Genomic DNA, 15094 nt, shown 5'->3' on the forward strand with positions numbered 1-15094 from the left:
ATACATGTAGGCTCCCCCTCACACCCCAGTACCACCAGGGTAGCACATCTGCATGCAGACAGGCCTCACATTTCTTTCTGTTTGGCTGGCTCTCCCCTGTTGCAGACGAGCTGAATGGCCTCATTCGTGGACCAGCCCCGCTAATTATGTCCTCAGACGGCACGCCAGCGCAGCGCATCGTGCCGATGTTACCTACCTAACTTGGGCTGGACCCAGCCAGGTTCATCCCCATTGGTGGCGCCTCTTCGGACATCCGCTCCTCCGCCCAAGGAGGACGAGGGAGCAAATGAAGCTTTCTCTCTCCTTCTCGCCTGTTGCGTATTTCTCAGCTGTCTGGGATAGGACTCTTTTCCCTCCTCATTCCTTACACAACAAATACGCGTGATGTCCGAAGAGCTAAGTGTGCAGGAGACTGGTGCAGACGAGACGGACACGACTGACTTCTACCCTGAAGCACCATGGCAAGGCAGCCCGGACAAGGATCAATTTGGGTTTGGAGGTGGCGTGACCGTTGAGGACCGCGATGCCGGCTCTGATTCTGCAAGTAAGGCTGCCATGGAAGCTCACGACGAAATAATGTCTCGGTTACGGGACGATGACATCAATCTCGCTACCTTCGATCAACGGCAAGAATTTCTCCGCCGATACGAACCATACTTGAACCCTAGCAAGAGGCGCCGCGGCGATCCAACCATTCTACACAAGATTGCCATGAACTGTAAAACGGAGAAGGCCGCAGCACTCGTCCGTCTTCTTGTAAAAGAGCACCCAGATCTCATGGAAGCCCAGGATGAAAGCGACAGGACGCCGATGCACGTCGCCATACTACACAGGAGAAGCCGTCTTGTCACGGCAATGGCTGAAGCAGTCGAGGACCTCGATAGGTTCCTCGGCATCCAGGATGGTTACGGCTGTAACTGTCTTCACGCCGCACTCAAAGCCAAGTTACCGCACCAGATCGTCGTCAACTTGGTCCGGAGGGCATCGGAGAAGTCGTTGTACAACCAAGATCGGCACGGGCTGACACCGCTCCACATAGCTGTGTCTTACGACATGTGCTCCGCTTCACAACTGGAGGTTGTCAGAGAACTGGTTACGCGAGGTGCAAGTGCCTTGAGCATTCTCACGGGACCTCCACATGGGCTCTCGCCTTACCAGCATCATGTCTTCACCCGAGAGAAACTTATCGAAACGCGCGTCAAGAACCCCAAAATGCCCGTTGAGAAGCAACCAAAAAAGAAAGATCTGAGTCACAAAATTATTGTCACCACGGAGACCGCCGATCAAATCGAGAGGGAGTTGAAGTTAGGTATCCTGCGCACAATGACCGAGGAGCAGGCAAAGAGGATGCTTTACGGTCACAACCCCGATGGTGAGCGGACGTTTGCCGCTATATCCGTTCATCGATCAGCGATTGTGGTTACGCTAACTTCTTGGGGCCCTTTAGATATACAGATCAGTTTTGATTACGACCGGTTACCAAGGAAGATGGTATGGAACGAGTTCGTGCAGCGATTCGGCAAAGATGCACGGTCCGGTCTCCGATTTGATCGTGTGCTCCAATTGGTGACGTTTCCGCGCGTTGAAGTCATCTTAAAGGGTCGCCAGGCCGACCTCGAACGGGACGCCGAACCCCGATCCGGGCCTCTTGGCCGCCGAGACATGCAGTATTTTTTCAACTGGCTGTATGAGAAGGGGGTCCGCCACATCATCAGGCTATCCGTTGATGAGTCCGCGGAGCCAGGGGAAAGGGTTCACAGCGACCAGGCCATACAAGAGTCCCTCGAGAGGTTCATCGTGGAGCATCTCGACTGGAAGAAAATGGACCTAGACCCAGAGACAATTCTCCGCATCAGCAGCAAAGTCGAAAAGAAGGTTCCCACGCCCGAAGACCCAACGAAGTTCAACACCGAAATTGTGTCGGATCGGCAGTTAAGGCAACTGTACCTTCGTTGGAGTGGCAGTAACGCTGTGTTGCGAGGATGGAGCGAGCCGGGAAGTTTGGCCATGCTACCCCATATTAAGGAGATAGTCCTATTCGCACCACCTACTCACAAGGTACGGGATTCTCTTGTTTTTATCGTGTCCCCATTTCCCATATTGGTATGGCGTTAGTATTTCTCGAAGAATTGACGGTGAGAAGACGTACGACAGCCCCCAATGGATCGCCTCCAAGGTTAGGGACTTTCAAGCCAGACTCAATGTCAGCCGGCAGGCTCCTCGGGCTCGGGTTCGAGCTCAGGAGCAGTTGAAACTTGAACTCGGGACCTCTGACATGAGTAACGGGCTTGACTACATTGGCGTGATGGTCAGCGACTCGGACACAGACGTACCGCCTTTAGCTACAGAAGCTGATGCTACACTCACCAATTCACATCGGTGGTTGGATTCCACGGCGAGGTTTGCCGCTGGAATGACTCCCTTCTGGGGAACTACGGTGAAAGATTTCCTAGCATCGACGCAATACCGGCCCACGTCGGAGAGGCTGGAGAATGATATTGTTCTGGCGCTTATTGACGACGGCGTTGACATGTTCGGCACCCCTCACACTGGCCAAATCCTCGAAGGCAAGAGCTTCGACTTTCACGAGGGGAAGGCCAAGCCGTCATTCCTGTCGGCGACGGGCCACGGCACCGTCCTGGCTAGTATGATCCTCCGCGTTTGCCCTATGGTAAAAGTCTATCCGATACGACTCAAGATGTATGAAAAGAGAAACACCAGGGCTATTGATGCGGGCTATGCAGCCCAGGTAGGTACAGCACACGTGCAATTATTGGATCCGGAGACAATTAGCCTGTTCTGACTCGTGGCGCTGTAGGCAATCCAAGCAGCTTTGGATAAGAAGGCTACGATCATCTGCATGGCGTGGACGATACCAATCACCCAAGGCCAGCGCGAGGAGATGCAACCACGTGAGCTTTACATACCCCTGTTTCTTCAACAAATGGCCGTTTCAGCGTCTAACCATTCTCGCAATAGTACACAAAGTCCTACACACCGCTGTAGAGCGTAACGTCCTAATGTTCTGTTCCGCGTACGACGGAGTGTTTACTGGGGCTCATTACCCGAGTGGTCCGTGGAGTGACCGTTTTTTCCGTATCGGTGCCGCGTCTCTTGACGGCACTGTCTTCGACTGGTCAGCAGAAGATGGCATTACGTATATCATTCCGGGCGTTGATGTAACCCGGGAACAACCCCTCGACACGGCCTCTGGCGGGGACCAAGGCATCCCCGATTCCAGGGTCCAAGTCCAAGCCACAGGCTCCAGTATTGCCACGGCACTGGCCGCTGGGCTCGCAGCCATGATCATCTACTGTATCAAGGCGAGTATTCTTGCGGCCAAGACAGCAAATGACAGCACCGGCCTTTTATTGGGGATCCCCCCCGACAGCGCGGTAGAACTGATTGCCCAGCCCGACGAGATGAAGCGCGCCTTTGCTAGCCTAGGCAAAGTTACACCGAAGAAGTTTGTCCAGGTCTGGGAAAAGCTGGATAAGATCAGCGAAGTCCTGGAGGCTTCGAGGACGCCAAACTCGACACCAGAGGTGAAGGAGAAATCTGTTAGGGCCTTTGTGGACTTTGGGCTGGAGTTATGGAATTCGGCGGTGCTGGCAGAAAGACTGAAGTAGAACCATTCCCAGCAGACGAACTGCTACGCTTTTCTGCCTTAAATGCGGATATGTTTGTTTGGATATTGTCCAATGTTACAAGGTGATGTACGAGACTCATTTAGAAATCTAGGTACCCAACCTAAAGTACCTAACCTACATGTAGGTTACGTACCTCAGCCACCCAAGATTATTCACTTGAGATAACATCCCTAGGTAGGTATCTAGGCAATTATATGTATGTGTCATGGTTTGGACTCAGCCCTCTGCCCCTGACCGGCGGGCGGCCTCGGAGTTCGGGTTTGGGGAGCCGGTATTTTGGTAGGTAGGCAGGTACCTTAGGAGGTACCTTGACTTTACTGGATGATTAGGTACTCGCCCAGCCTGACTGAGCGGGGGGACTTGAGGCAACCATAAAACCCCGCAGCCCTCTTTCTCACCAACCTCACCAACATCACCAATCCCGATTGAGCCATAACCAGCCCAGTCAACTCTTGTCAGAAGTCAACATGATTTGTGATCGATGCCGCGACGCGTTGCAAGGTGTTGCCAACATTGACGAGTCCTGGCCCGTATATCTCAAAATCCCGCCAGAGGCAGATGAGAGCGACGCGAGGGCCCGGATGCGCCGTGTCAACCATCATCTTACATATGAGAGCTTTAGGGAGGCTCTTGATCAGCGTTGCAGTGTTTGCGTTGCCCTTTGGGAGGGATTTGACCCTGAACATCAGAGTATTATTGAGAATACGACTTGGGTGCGCGGCGGTACAACATTCCTCAGCCCCGGTCTTCAGGTGGAGTCGAACCAAGCCGCGCATTGGATCAACATTGGATTCTCGTCTATTCCATCGGAATCCTGTGTTTTGATTTTGGAGCCCCTGAATGGTGAGGTTTCTTCCTGCTATGGTGGTAGACCCCGCCGCTCAGACTGCTAAGTTGTTAACTACAGACAGATCCCAGCCAGCACCCCGTGACGCTCACTCGCCATACCCGATCACCCGAAACGCTCGACTTGGCGAAGCGTTGGGTTACCCGCTGTGTTGGACACCACGAAAAATGCATGGTCGGCTCAGGCGATGGATCTTGGTATCCAACTCGCCTCCTTGACTTAAGCCGCGTCACTAGCACCGCAGAACCGTCGGCGGGACAGAGGGTATGTCTGATAGAAACGGCAAAAGTGATACCGTCTGGACGATACACAACTGTATCCCATCGTTGGGGATCGACGGAGCAGCTCCGGCTTACGAAACACACATATCCCCAGCTAGCCGAGGGAGTCTCGCTTAGATCACTCCCACAGCTGATGCAAGACGTCATCTTCGTCTCCCTCGAGCTTGGTATCCATTACATCTGGATCGATTTGTTGTGTATTTTCCAAGACAAGGATGACATAACGGACTGGCAGCATGAGTCAGCGCTCTTGAACAAAGTCTATTCGAACACCTTTTGCAACATATCAGCTGGCGACGCAAACGGTTGCTTGGAGTCCTTGTTCAATGCCAGGGATGCGAATAGCTTCCTCCCGCAAGTCATTGAACTCCAGGTTGGCCATGGCGACCAGAAGACACAGCTTTTCCGCATCTACGACTTGGACTACTGGCAACGAAGTATCTCTGGAGCACTTGTCAATAAACGGGGTTGGGTTCTCCAGGAGCGGTTCCTTTCCGCCCGCGTCTTACAGTTTGATAAACGCCAGGTTCTCTGGGAGTGCCTTGAACAGTGTGCCACGGAGACCTGCCCGGAACAGATCCCAAGCCACATTGTGAGTAGAAGTCACACGATCTTTAAGAACATGGGCAATCTCACAATTCCGGTTTATGCCCACCGTCTGTGGATTTGCCTCGTTGAAGAGTATATGGCGTGTGATTTAACGGTTCCCAGCGACAAGCTCGTTGCTCTCTCTGGAATTGCAAAACACATGGCTCCTCTGTGCCAAGGTGGATACGTGGTTGGCATGTGGTGGGCTGGTTTGGAAGGCGAGCTACTCTGGTCGGTGCGACACCCCTTTTCCGGCAAGACGTCACGGCCTACGGAATACCGCGCTCCTTCTTGGTCCTGGGCATCGATTGATGGTCTGGTGGATGTAGGGTGGCCGCACACGATGTATAACATTATTAAAGTCCAGGAGGTCCATCTCGAGTATTCGACGGCCGATGCTTTTGGGGCAGTGGCCCGGGGGTGGATTCGCTTACGCGGTGCGCTGAGGCAGTTGCGACTTATCCGCACCAGCCTCAAAGCCTCACAGCACTGGCAATGGCATATGCTTTTGGAGGGCGTGGAGGTCGTTGTGCCGGTGATGGGTGATCTTATTCGCCCACCAGAAGTTTCTCTCGACCTTTTCCACGAGGGCTTTGAGGAAGAGAACGCCAACAACACGTTGTTCGCGATGTTCGCCAGGAAGCTCATGGACCCAGGAAGCGTGATTTGGGGGCTCATGATGTTGCTCCTCAGGGTCGTCGACAGGAAAAATGCCACATTTGAGCGCATAGGCGTTGCCAGGGTGCCGGATCTGATCACGACGGAGTCATTACTGAAGGCAGAGAGACCAACGGACGCGCCAGCGATTCCGTGTCTTGATGAGCGGGACGGGATGCACTCCGTCTGTATAATCTAGCATAGATACTGTCTACCAGAGGTACCTCCTCACTCCTCGTAAAAAACCAGACACCTCACCTCGATACTCTCCCTCCCCTTGGTCCCCTCGGGCGTCGCCGGATCCACAAACGCCGTATGTGGCGTCAGCGCCGCAATCCCCTTCTTCCCACCAGGTTTCCCCTCGCCCCAACTATCAAAACACTTGATAAACATCGCCTCATCCGGCGTCATATCCTTGACATAATACAACCGATGCCCCTCCCCAGGCAACACACCATACGTCTCCCCCTTGACCTCATACCCCTCCGTACTCTCCTTATTCGTCAAATCCGGCAACCTCTCCTTCCCGCGATCATCATCATCCCCGCCCTCCCGATGATGCAACGGATACAGTAAATCCACCGGCACCAGATCCTCCGGCCTCGTCGTGCGCCAATCCACCACCGCCAGCGGGAAATCCGTCGCCGGGTGCCCGATCGGCCGCCACACATTGATCAGCTGATACCGCCTGCGCAGCAGGGCATCCACCTCCTCGGGCGGCAAGTCCGTGACATGGCGCCGCACGCGGGCTTCCGCCGCCGCGGGCGTCTGGTCGACGTGCACCTGCTGCACGGGCTGGCGCGGGGCGGTGGGGTCGCGCTTGCGGATGGTGTGGTCGAAGATCTCGACGCGCGCGATGCGGCCGGGCAGCTTGGCGCGCAGGAGGGCTTCGACCTCGGCGTAGTAGCCGCCGCGCACGGCGGCGTCGGAGGTGAAGGTTTTTTCTTGGGCGGGGGCGTGGTAAACGGCGAAACCGGCGACGTCGATGTCGCTGCCGAGGTGGCCGGGCGGGGAGTTGGGTTGCAGGTGGTCGCGGATGTTGGTGACTGTGCGGGGTTGGCCGCGCAGGGTGAAGGAGGCGTGGGCGCCGTCGACTTTGGTCCAGGGTTTGGTGCCGCTGGCGAGGGAGGCCGGGTCGAGGTAGCGGAATTCGCCGGTTGTGGTCATTGTTGTGGTGGGGGGTTGGGCTGGGGTTTTGGGTGGTGGTAAATAGGGGTTGGTAATGATACGGTAGGTGAGTGGGTGTAAGTGTGTAGATGAGATAAAATGAGATCAGATAAGATGGTATGAAGTTGAGATGAAATGGTAGTTGAGATGGGATGACGGTTGAGATGGGATGAGATTGCTACTTGAGATCGGATTTAAGCTTGAATGAGGAGATGGGGGTGGTCGGCTTAAATCGTCAAAGAAGCCCGCCCTGTGGATGGCGACATCGCAAAGATTAGTAATGGGACAGTGGAGAAAGGTTGGAAATCAAAACCAAAAATGCAGCCAAGCCAGCACAAGAGTTGGATGATTCGGCGCCACCGGGCCCAGTAATCATCCGGTATGTACACAGGCAGAGTTGACGGGTGACGAGACACAAAAGTTGGGCGAGCCAGACAAGGGAAGATATCAACCAACCGAACTGCATCTCGTTATTCGTAACCCATGCAGTGACATGCTAATTCCCGAACCCGACCGTAACCTGTCACGTTCTCCCAATCCATCCTCATCCAGATATCCAGCCATTTATCATGATATACATCCATCCCGTATCAGACGTAAAATCCATTATCATCGTGGCTCGTACATAGGTCCCAGCCCATGACGATGCCCTCCCCATAACCCATTCAGCTATCGAAAATCGGCCCATACGCCGCAATCCCCCTCGTCTCCAAGCTGTACACCAAACTCTTCGTCATCTTCGGGTTGCTGATCACACAAACCGCATCCGCCCCAAACTCCTTGTACAACTTCAGCACCACCGGCAGCATATCCACCCGCCCCGAAACCGACGTATCAATCACCACCGGCTCCTCATCCATCCGCTTCACCAAATCCAACGTCCGCTGCCCATACGTCTTCAACGGACTCTTCGTCTGCCAGACCACCCGCATGTTCGGCCTGCGCGGATCCTCAATAAACGACAGACACGGCCCAATCCCCGACCCCGTCGTCACCACAATAATGCGCTCAAACATCCGAAACACATACCCAAACCCATACGTCGGCACCCCCCGCTTCCACAACACCGTCGGCGGCTGCGCAATCGCCTGCCGCGTCCAATCCCCCGCCTTGGACACCAAACACGAGAACTTGGTCTCCTCCGCATCAAACTGGTCCGTGAAGCTCGCAAAACTGTGCCAGTCGCCCAGCGGGTGGCGCGCGACGCTGATGCCCTGCCCGAAGCGCACGGTGGCGTGGGAGAAGTGCAGGCGCACGGCGTGCGGGGAGAGGGGCTCGGCCTTGACGGGCACGCGGCGGAGGAGGAGCCAGGGGTGGATGGTGGCGGCGGTGAGGAGGATCAGGATCCAGAAGGCGGGGAGGTGGATGAGGAAAGAGGAGAGGCCGGCGAGTTCCTGCGCGCCGAGCAGGAAGATCAGGATCCAGAAGAGGGCGAGGATGGCCCAGTTGGAGAAGCGGTGGGTGAGTTCGAAGTAGTCGTGGTGTTTGGCGCGGAAGGCGGGGTGCGCGACGGCGATGATGGCGAGGAGGAGGGCGAGCACGAAGTAGATGAGGGCGAGGACGGCGATGGAGACGGGGGAGGGGGTGAAGTGGTAGGTGTAGAGGCCGGCGAAGCCGATGTACCAGACGCAGGAGGCGACGCCGGCGCCGCTGTGGACGCCGCCGAGGTGGAAGATCTTGCAGGCGAGGCGGCGCAGCCTCATGGGCGCCGAGCGCGGGACGGCGCCGAAGGTGAGGAATAGCGAGTTGACGACCAGCGGGTGGCGGCAGAGGCCGCAGACGGCCAGGTTGACGGCGGCGGCATTGACGAGGTCCAGGGGGGCGGTCCCCTTGACCATGAGAATGATGAAGGCGATGGCGTTGCCGATGAACGCAATGCTGAATAGGCGGCGGTAGACGTTGAGCGCCGTGTACCGGATGAAGCCGAAGCGCTTCTGGGCGTAGTCGTCGATCTCGGCGTTCTGGGCCTCGAGATCTGACGACACGGACGAGTAGCTCTCCCGTTTTCCTTTGTCGATGGACGACACAGAGCCTTGTAACCCGTGGTGCAAGCGTTTCTCCTCGTCTGTGGTGTATACTGTGTCGGCGGTGTATGCCGTGTCTGTGGTGTATGCGGTATCTGATGATGCTGTCGACGTGTTCCTGGTGTGGGCTGGGGACATGATTTGGATTCCCGCCTTGACGGGCGGTGTTGTTGATTGTTCCATGGCGGTGAACGGGTCTGTGATCCAAGTCCGACTGGTTACAGGATACAGAAACCAACTCAGGGCACCAAGGCTAACCATATATGCGATGAGGGTGGTGTCTCGGGGTCGCCGCCCGCGTCGCGGAGTTTCTCCCCGCCCCCATCTGCATCACATCTTGCTTGACGGCCGATCCGATCCTCCAAGACCACCAATGCGGGTGTCAGACGGTAGCGGTTTGTCTAGAAATGCATGGCGGTGGGGTGGTGTCATGGGCGGTTCCCCGCCGCATCTCGGATCTGGCCCATCGTTTGCGGACATCTCAAGTAATCGTCGGAGTTTCTTAACTTCGTCCCACTCCTCAGATGCAGACCGAGCTGGGTTCCCCGCGCACCACGCCAGTCCTTGCCGCTGCGCTCGATGAATGGAGTCGAAATCGGCAGAGCCGGAGTCGCATGGGGGTTGTTGGGACCCTGGATGAAGGGCGATGGTCCACCGGCGGGCGGCCATGCCAATCGGAGTTGGCGTCCAAACTCCAAGCCAGCGATCTTGATTGTCGACACTCGAGACACGTTTGCTTTGGTTCGCATGGCCCGATAACGGTCGGCTAGTGAGCCGGGGTCCTTTGCTGCCATGGATGAATCTGTCTTCGATGAATAGGTGCTGGATCGAGATGCTGGATGACATTTATCGACTCAGAGCAACTCGGGGTTGGTTGCATGTGGGTGTTGACCAGACAAGCAAGCCAAGCCATTTTCGGGTGACGCAAAAAGACGGTCCCACGACAGCTGAGGCTTGGCTAGGGCTTTAAATTGGTCGTTCTCATCGCTGCATCAATCAGTGCGTACTGTATAGAATTGATTGCTGGCATGTTGGCTCAGTTCGAATGTGCACCAAGTGAGTGATGGGGATCGAGCTGTGCCGCAGACAGTGCAGTGCCGCGATCAACAAGAAGACTGGACTCCATGGCCCGGGGATGGGTTTTTGGGTCGGAGTGCGGACAAACTTTGGCGCTCGGCTTCTCCACCCCTTGTCCAGGGTCACAATCTGGGGTTGCATGCTCGACACCTCGGCATAAAATAAAATCCATAGTTAAATCTTGCATCGCCACAATTTTATGTGAGATCAATGTCGGTGGTCTGAGGTGGTTGGACGAAGTTGGATGTTTTTGGACAAGCCGCATCCCGACATGAACGTATGGAGGAGAGAGTGTTTGCTGCAGTGTTCGCTGCAGACCGTGTTGTGGCGTTGTAAATGCACTGTCTGCCGCCCTAACCCCCTGACCCCCTGACCGCTCACACAAGGGTTTGACCAAGCCGACGCGATCCCCTTCACAACCCCCTTTGTGATTCCAGGCTGTTTCTGTCCCCATATCGCTTATAATCAGCGCGAAGACGGGGGGTGATACGTACCGCCCATTCTATAAAGTACTTTGTTTACACCTCTCGAGTCTTCCTGACCTCCTCCCACAGATGGGATGTGATAGAGCGCTACGGCGCTTCCATCATTGTGACCTCGTCTTTGGTCACCAAGGTTCTGATCCAAAATAGGATGGAACGTTACCGTAGACTGACGAGGGCTGATATCGAGAATACGAACTAATTGTGCTTGACCCTCGAGATTTTGGTGCTGGCTGAGATACCGTCGGAGCTCTTGTTCGCCTCGTCCTCTGACCTTACACACGTCTCCTTTTTCAGACCTTGCTGTTGCGCATAACACGCTTCTTCCTCTGCTTTGTCCTTCCCCTCGAGTACAGGAATACTCTTTTGGGTCACTCTTGACTGCCCCATGGCAACCTTCTTTCCGACAAAGTGGTTCCCGCATGCCGGGGTGATCCGCACGCCGCCTGACCCTTGTCTGACACCTTGGGCATAGTGGTTAATCTCGCAATGCTGGACGCAGAGAGTATAAGTAAGCGATGCTGGACGTAGAGAGTATAACTAAGCGATGCTGGAATGTAACAAAAAAGACACAAAAGTAGGTACCTTAGGTCTCCATGGCCAACGTTGTTGCTCCTCAATCTTTTCTTCGTCTCGTCCCTCCACTCATTATTCCACGTTTGGGCCTGCGATTAGGCCTTGGGTCGTCTCCTATACAGTTTGTTGTGCATATAATTTTGCCTCTTCGGACAGGAAAATGGTGTTGCCGACCTGTTTTGTGGTAATTCCGGCCCTGCCCAGCATCGTCACCCTCCCCAAAGGGTCAGATAGAGCCACTTTTGCCTATGCGCCGACGCACACCGATTACGTGGGCGCCACGTTGTGTGGGCTAAGCTCCAGTCAGTCCCGTTTATACCTTCTTGGTAGAGATATTAGGTTCATGCCACTAACTAGGTAGTTTCACAGCGGTCACGAAGACTCCATTCGTCTGGGATGAACCCACCTTAAAAGCCAAATGCTCCCTCCCTGCTTCGGTTTCCGGCAAGGCGTATTTTGTGACGCCTGTTATCTTTGTCCCACGAAGTGTGTCATCGACCCCGCGCCATACCTTCTACGACTGTGACCCAATCCCAGCAGCCAGCATGAACAAAGGGGACTTCCCATTTGCATGCAAGAGCCTGCTCGGGAAAGACATGGGAACCGGCTACCATACCATCAGCTGGATGTTGCCCACAGCCGCGGGCATTTTCATTCGGCCTTTCACCTTTCATGTCACCACACCGACGTCAACGCCCGAGTATGTGATAAATACCTCTCTGGCCATGACAACTCTGGTTCCGAGGACTGAGGTAGTTGCGACTGTGACAACCCCGACCACCTGGACTGCGGCGTCTACCACCACCGTGACGATCTACACATATACGTACACTTGTACTGTCACTGTCACGGTTACCCCCATGCCCGGCCCTCGTCTTCGTCGCGCCGAGGCCGACGTGAACCTCCAGCCCGACCCCAAGTTGGCCCTGCCAACTGACACCGACAACAGCGCCGACACGGCCATGGATCTGGAGCGGCGCGCCGCAGCCACGCCCAAGATGGGCAAGCCCGACTTCACATATCCGCCTTTTGGAGTCACGACGATCTACGTAAAAAGCATCAGCACCAGCACCTATACCAACTACATCCCTTCCACAGTGTGGGTGACAGCGCCAGATGTTACCATCACCACCAGCCGCGGGTCGTTTATCACAAGTACCGTCACGGTTACTGCCACGCCCGTCGTAGGGTGGGGTCAGGTTGGTCCGTGAGTTCGCCCAGAGATTTGATGACCTCGGCCCTCATGGCCCTTCGGACGGCGATGAGGGACGAACGGTACCTAGTAAGCTCTGCACGACTGGAGGGCGAGATGGGCGCAAAATGGTTCGGCGTGGGGCCCCATAGGTACCAAAGAGGCGGCTAGGGAACTTTTCCTTGTGGATAGTGCCTGGTGGTGAAGGAGGGGGGTGGCCACAATGTACCTTGAGTCGGAACTAGATTAGACTGCGGACTTGGCTCCTTCATTTAATAACGTTTACTTCGAGCGAGCCAAAGATGACACCGGCGAAAGTGACATGAGACATGAACGACACCCTCGTCCCAACATTACCCCCCCCCTTTTCTTTTTCAGTCTCAGGCCGCCTAACCCGGGTTCTGGGTCCTGGCTGGGAATCACCGGCTGAGCCACTCCAATCTTCCCGATTGGGGCTGTGCAGCGGTGTGCCTGCGCAATCAAGGCGCTGGATTGTTGATTGGACCTTGTCAGATCCACGCCTGGGACGCAAGCTGTTGCTCGTTGGACTTCAAATTCTGAGATTTCGACCACAACATTTTAATACTACCGTTTTTGCCGACACCAAAAATACCGATTCAAGATGGACGAAGCGAAGGCCAAACAGTGCTGGGAGTGCCGTCGCCGCCGGTTGGTGTGTGACTTTGCTCGTCCCAAATGCCGAAAATGCGAGTCCAGGGGCGTGCCATGCCCGGGGTATGGCGGGAAAAGGCCCCTAAAATGGCTGCATCCACAGCAGGTCAACGCCAAAGGCCCGGAAAAGAGCGTTGTGCCTCGGAATGCCGTGCCTCGGGTGCTCAAGCCGGAGGGTGACCACCAAATGACCGCCGTCCTCGAGGCTATCGAGTACTGTCAGTGTGCCACCTAAGTCGCATGGGAATGTAGGAGAACTTGAGCTAACATCCAACACGCCCTTAGATAATCTACACATCGCCCCTGACCTGAGTGCCACGGGGGCTCGGGGCCCTGGGACTCCCTACTGGATGCCCCCAATTACTGCTTCTTTCCTCCCCCGGTCCTTCACCCAAAGCATTATATGCACCTCACTTTGTCACCGCATCCTGCAGTCAGGCAATGCAACTCCGTCAGACCAAGTTGTGTTGGCTCGGAGGCTGCAACGACATCGTGGTGATGCCCTCCGAGCTTTAACAGCCGACCTGGCCAAAGAGACAGAACCCTCAGATATAACTCTCGCGTCGGTGCTGATCCTGCTTCTTGTTGAGGTGAGCAGTACCAAACATTGATTAATCCTTTCTCCAAACCTGACCTATCCTTCCAGATCCAGCAATCGTTTGAACCACCAAACTGGCGAAACCACGGCAACGGTGCGGCTGTCATGATCGATCTCAAGGGCGGCTTGCAGAATCTTGTAGTTTCTCGCCCTTTCCTCCACCACCTGTTTCGATATTACGCCCTGTACGGTGACCCAAGACTTCATCCTTAATTTCGATATTTGGTGCTGATTCTGAAAAGCATCGAAGCGATAGGTAACACAACATCACCCAGTGTCGACATGCGCTCAGCCCGCAGCCAACTTGAGCTGGTCTCCCTGCTCCCCGTTTTTTACGGAAACGGTCTCGCCACCTGCTTTCCATGCCCCCCAGATCTACTTGCCGAACTCATCCGCATCAACCATCTTCGATCGGTCTTCCAAGGAAACGCCCTTCCCTCCACCGACACGGGCTCAACACCGCCGGGACAGGAGCGAGAGTCACAATACTCGGCAGCTCTCGACGTCCTCCGCCGCATCAGGTCATTTTCGGTCGACAGGTGGGCTGCCGAAGTAACTGTCAGCATTACCAGAAACCAGAGTTCCGCCCCTCCCGGTTTGAGCGGCTGGCACGCGATTGCTTGCATCTACCAGTCGGCTATCGCCATCTACTGCATTGCGTCTCTCCTCCACGAGGAGACAAGTAGCCCAGACAACAACAGCACAGGGCTACTGTCCGATGCACCCCTCACTCGCCAGCAAATTGTCACGGAGGTGAGGAAGATGTGTGCGTCCACACTACTCAGCCGGCTCCAGGAAGTTAGCAAATGCACTCAACTGCGCAAGCAGGTTCTGTGGCCCCTGTTCATGGCTGGCGTCGAGGCAGAGGACGAGGAGACAAAGCGGTTTGTGACGGGCGAGTTGCGGTGGATCAGCAATGCCCTCGGCACAGCTGCGCCTCTGGTAGCGAAAGATTTGCTGGAAAACCGAATATGGAAGCTTGACATGGGGAAAGGGGGCTGGGATGTCATGTTCGACCAGTCTTACGTATTTGTTCTCTAGTTGGTAGACCAAAGCCTCACAACGAGCCGAATTTCGCGTCACTTCTTCCGGGCTGCTTGCCATGACGGATGCCCCTAAAGTGATTAGCCCGGCCCGGCCCGGACCTGTGTTACACAAAGATCTGCCGTTATTCGCTCAGCCGGCCAAGCACTGCCCCGGACCGAGTCTTGGCCCCGAATGTTTCCTATTCGGGAACCACCGGAAATCCTTTGCATACGACGGACACGACGATAGCATCAATC

At 55.4% G+C, this 15094-nt stretch overlaps 6 protein-coding genes across 6 annotated transcripts; 4 read left to right on the forward strand and 2 right to left on the reverse strand.

Annotated features, from left to right (window-relative positions):
- Positions 1-240: 240 nt before the first annotated feature.
- On the forward strand, positions 241-4031 carry F5144DRAFT_558942 (uncharacterized protein). Its single transcript, XM_066788110.1, has 5 exons — positions 241-1372; positions 1448-2058; positions 2144-2749; positions 2819-2912; positions 2980-4031. Exons 1-5 carry the CDS (start codon positions 385-387, stop codon positions 3627-3629), a joined length of 2949 nt encoding a protein of 982 aa, XP_066649551.1. The 5' UTR covers positions 241-384; the 3' UTR covers positions 3630-4031.
- Positions 4032-4117: 86 nt separating this feature from the next.
- On the forward strand, positions 4118-6222 carry F5144DRAFT_589517 (uncharacterized protein; the record flags this gene model as incomplete). The annotated part of the gene is made up of 5 exons (XM_066790047.1): positions 4118-4363; positions 4558-4761; positions 4873-5553; positions 5626-5816; positions 6006-6222. 5 exons carry the CDS (start codon positions 4118-4120, stop codon positions 6220-6222), a joined length of 1539 nt encoding a protein of 512 aa, XP_066649552.1.
- Positions 6223-6237: 15 nt separating this feature from the next.
- Positions 6238-7628, reverse strand: F5144DRAFT_81538 (uncharacterized protein). Its single transcript, XM_066793446.1, has one exon. It carries the CDS (start codon positions 7188-7190, stop codon positions 6252-6254), a length of 939 nt encoding a protein of 312 aa, XP_066649553.1. The 5' UTR covers positions 7191-7628; the 3' UTR covers positions 6238-6251.
- A 227-nt stretch (positions 7629-7855) lies between these two features.
- Positions 7856-9397, reverse strand: F5144DRAFT_598658 (uncharacterized protein; the record flags this gene model as incomplete). The annotated part of the gene is made up of 1 exon (XM_066790965.1): positions 7856-9397. The coding sequence occupies one exon, from the start codon at positions 9395-9397 to the stop codon at positions 7856-7858; it is 1542 nt and encodes a 513-aa protein (XP_066649554.1).
- A 2112-nt stretch (positions 9398-11509) lies between these two features.
- On the forward strand, positions 11510-12848 carry F5144DRAFT_503846 (uncharacterized protein; the record flags this gene model as incomplete). Its single annotated transcript, XM_066786425.1, has 2 exons — positions 11510-11651; positions 11719-12848. The coding sequence occupies 2 exons, from the start codon at positions 11510-11512 to the stop codon at positions 12558-12560; spliced, it is 984 nt and encodes a 327-aa protein (XP_066649555.1). The 3' UTR covers positions 12561-12848.
- A 552-nt stretch (positions 12849-13400) lies between these two features.
- F5144DRAFT_477997 (fungal-specific transcription factor domain-containing protein) lies at positions 13401-14852 on the forward strand (the record flags this gene model as incomplete). Its single annotated transcript, XM_066785079.1, has 4 exons — positions 13401-13431; positions 13499-13803; positions 13860-13996; positions 14054-14852. 4 exons carry the CDS (start codon positions 13401-13403, stop codon positions 14850-14852), a joined length of 1272 nt encoding a protein of 423 aa, XP_066649556.1.
- Positions 14853-15094: the final 242 nt, after the last annotated feature.

Source organism: Chaetomium tenue (assembly GCF_020726465.1).
Source record: "Chaetomium tenue strain MPI-SDFR-AT-0079 chromosome Unknown F5144scaffold_1, whole genome shotgun sequence".
Lineage (NCBI taxonomy): Eukaryota > Fungi > Ascomycota > Sordariomycetes > Sordariales > Chaetomiaceae > Chaetomium > Chaetomium tenue.

Coding starts and splice junctions, on each gene's coding strand:
- F5144DRAFT_81538 (XM_066793446.1), bottom strand. CDS start 7,190: ATGACCACAACCGGCGAATTCCGCTACCTCGACCCGGCCTCCCTCGCC.
- F5144DRAFT_558942 (XM_066788110.1), top strand. CDS start 385: ATGTCCGAAGAGCTAAGTGTGCAGGAGACTGGTGCAGACGAGACGGAC. Junction 1,373..1,447: donor TTACGGTCACAACCCCGATG/GTGAGCGGACGT, acceptor GGGGCCCTTTAG/ATATACAGATCAGTTTTGAT. Junction 2,913..2,979: donor GCGCGAGGAGATGCAACCAC/GTGAGCTTTACA, acceptor TTCTCGCAATAG/TACACAAAGTCCTACACACC.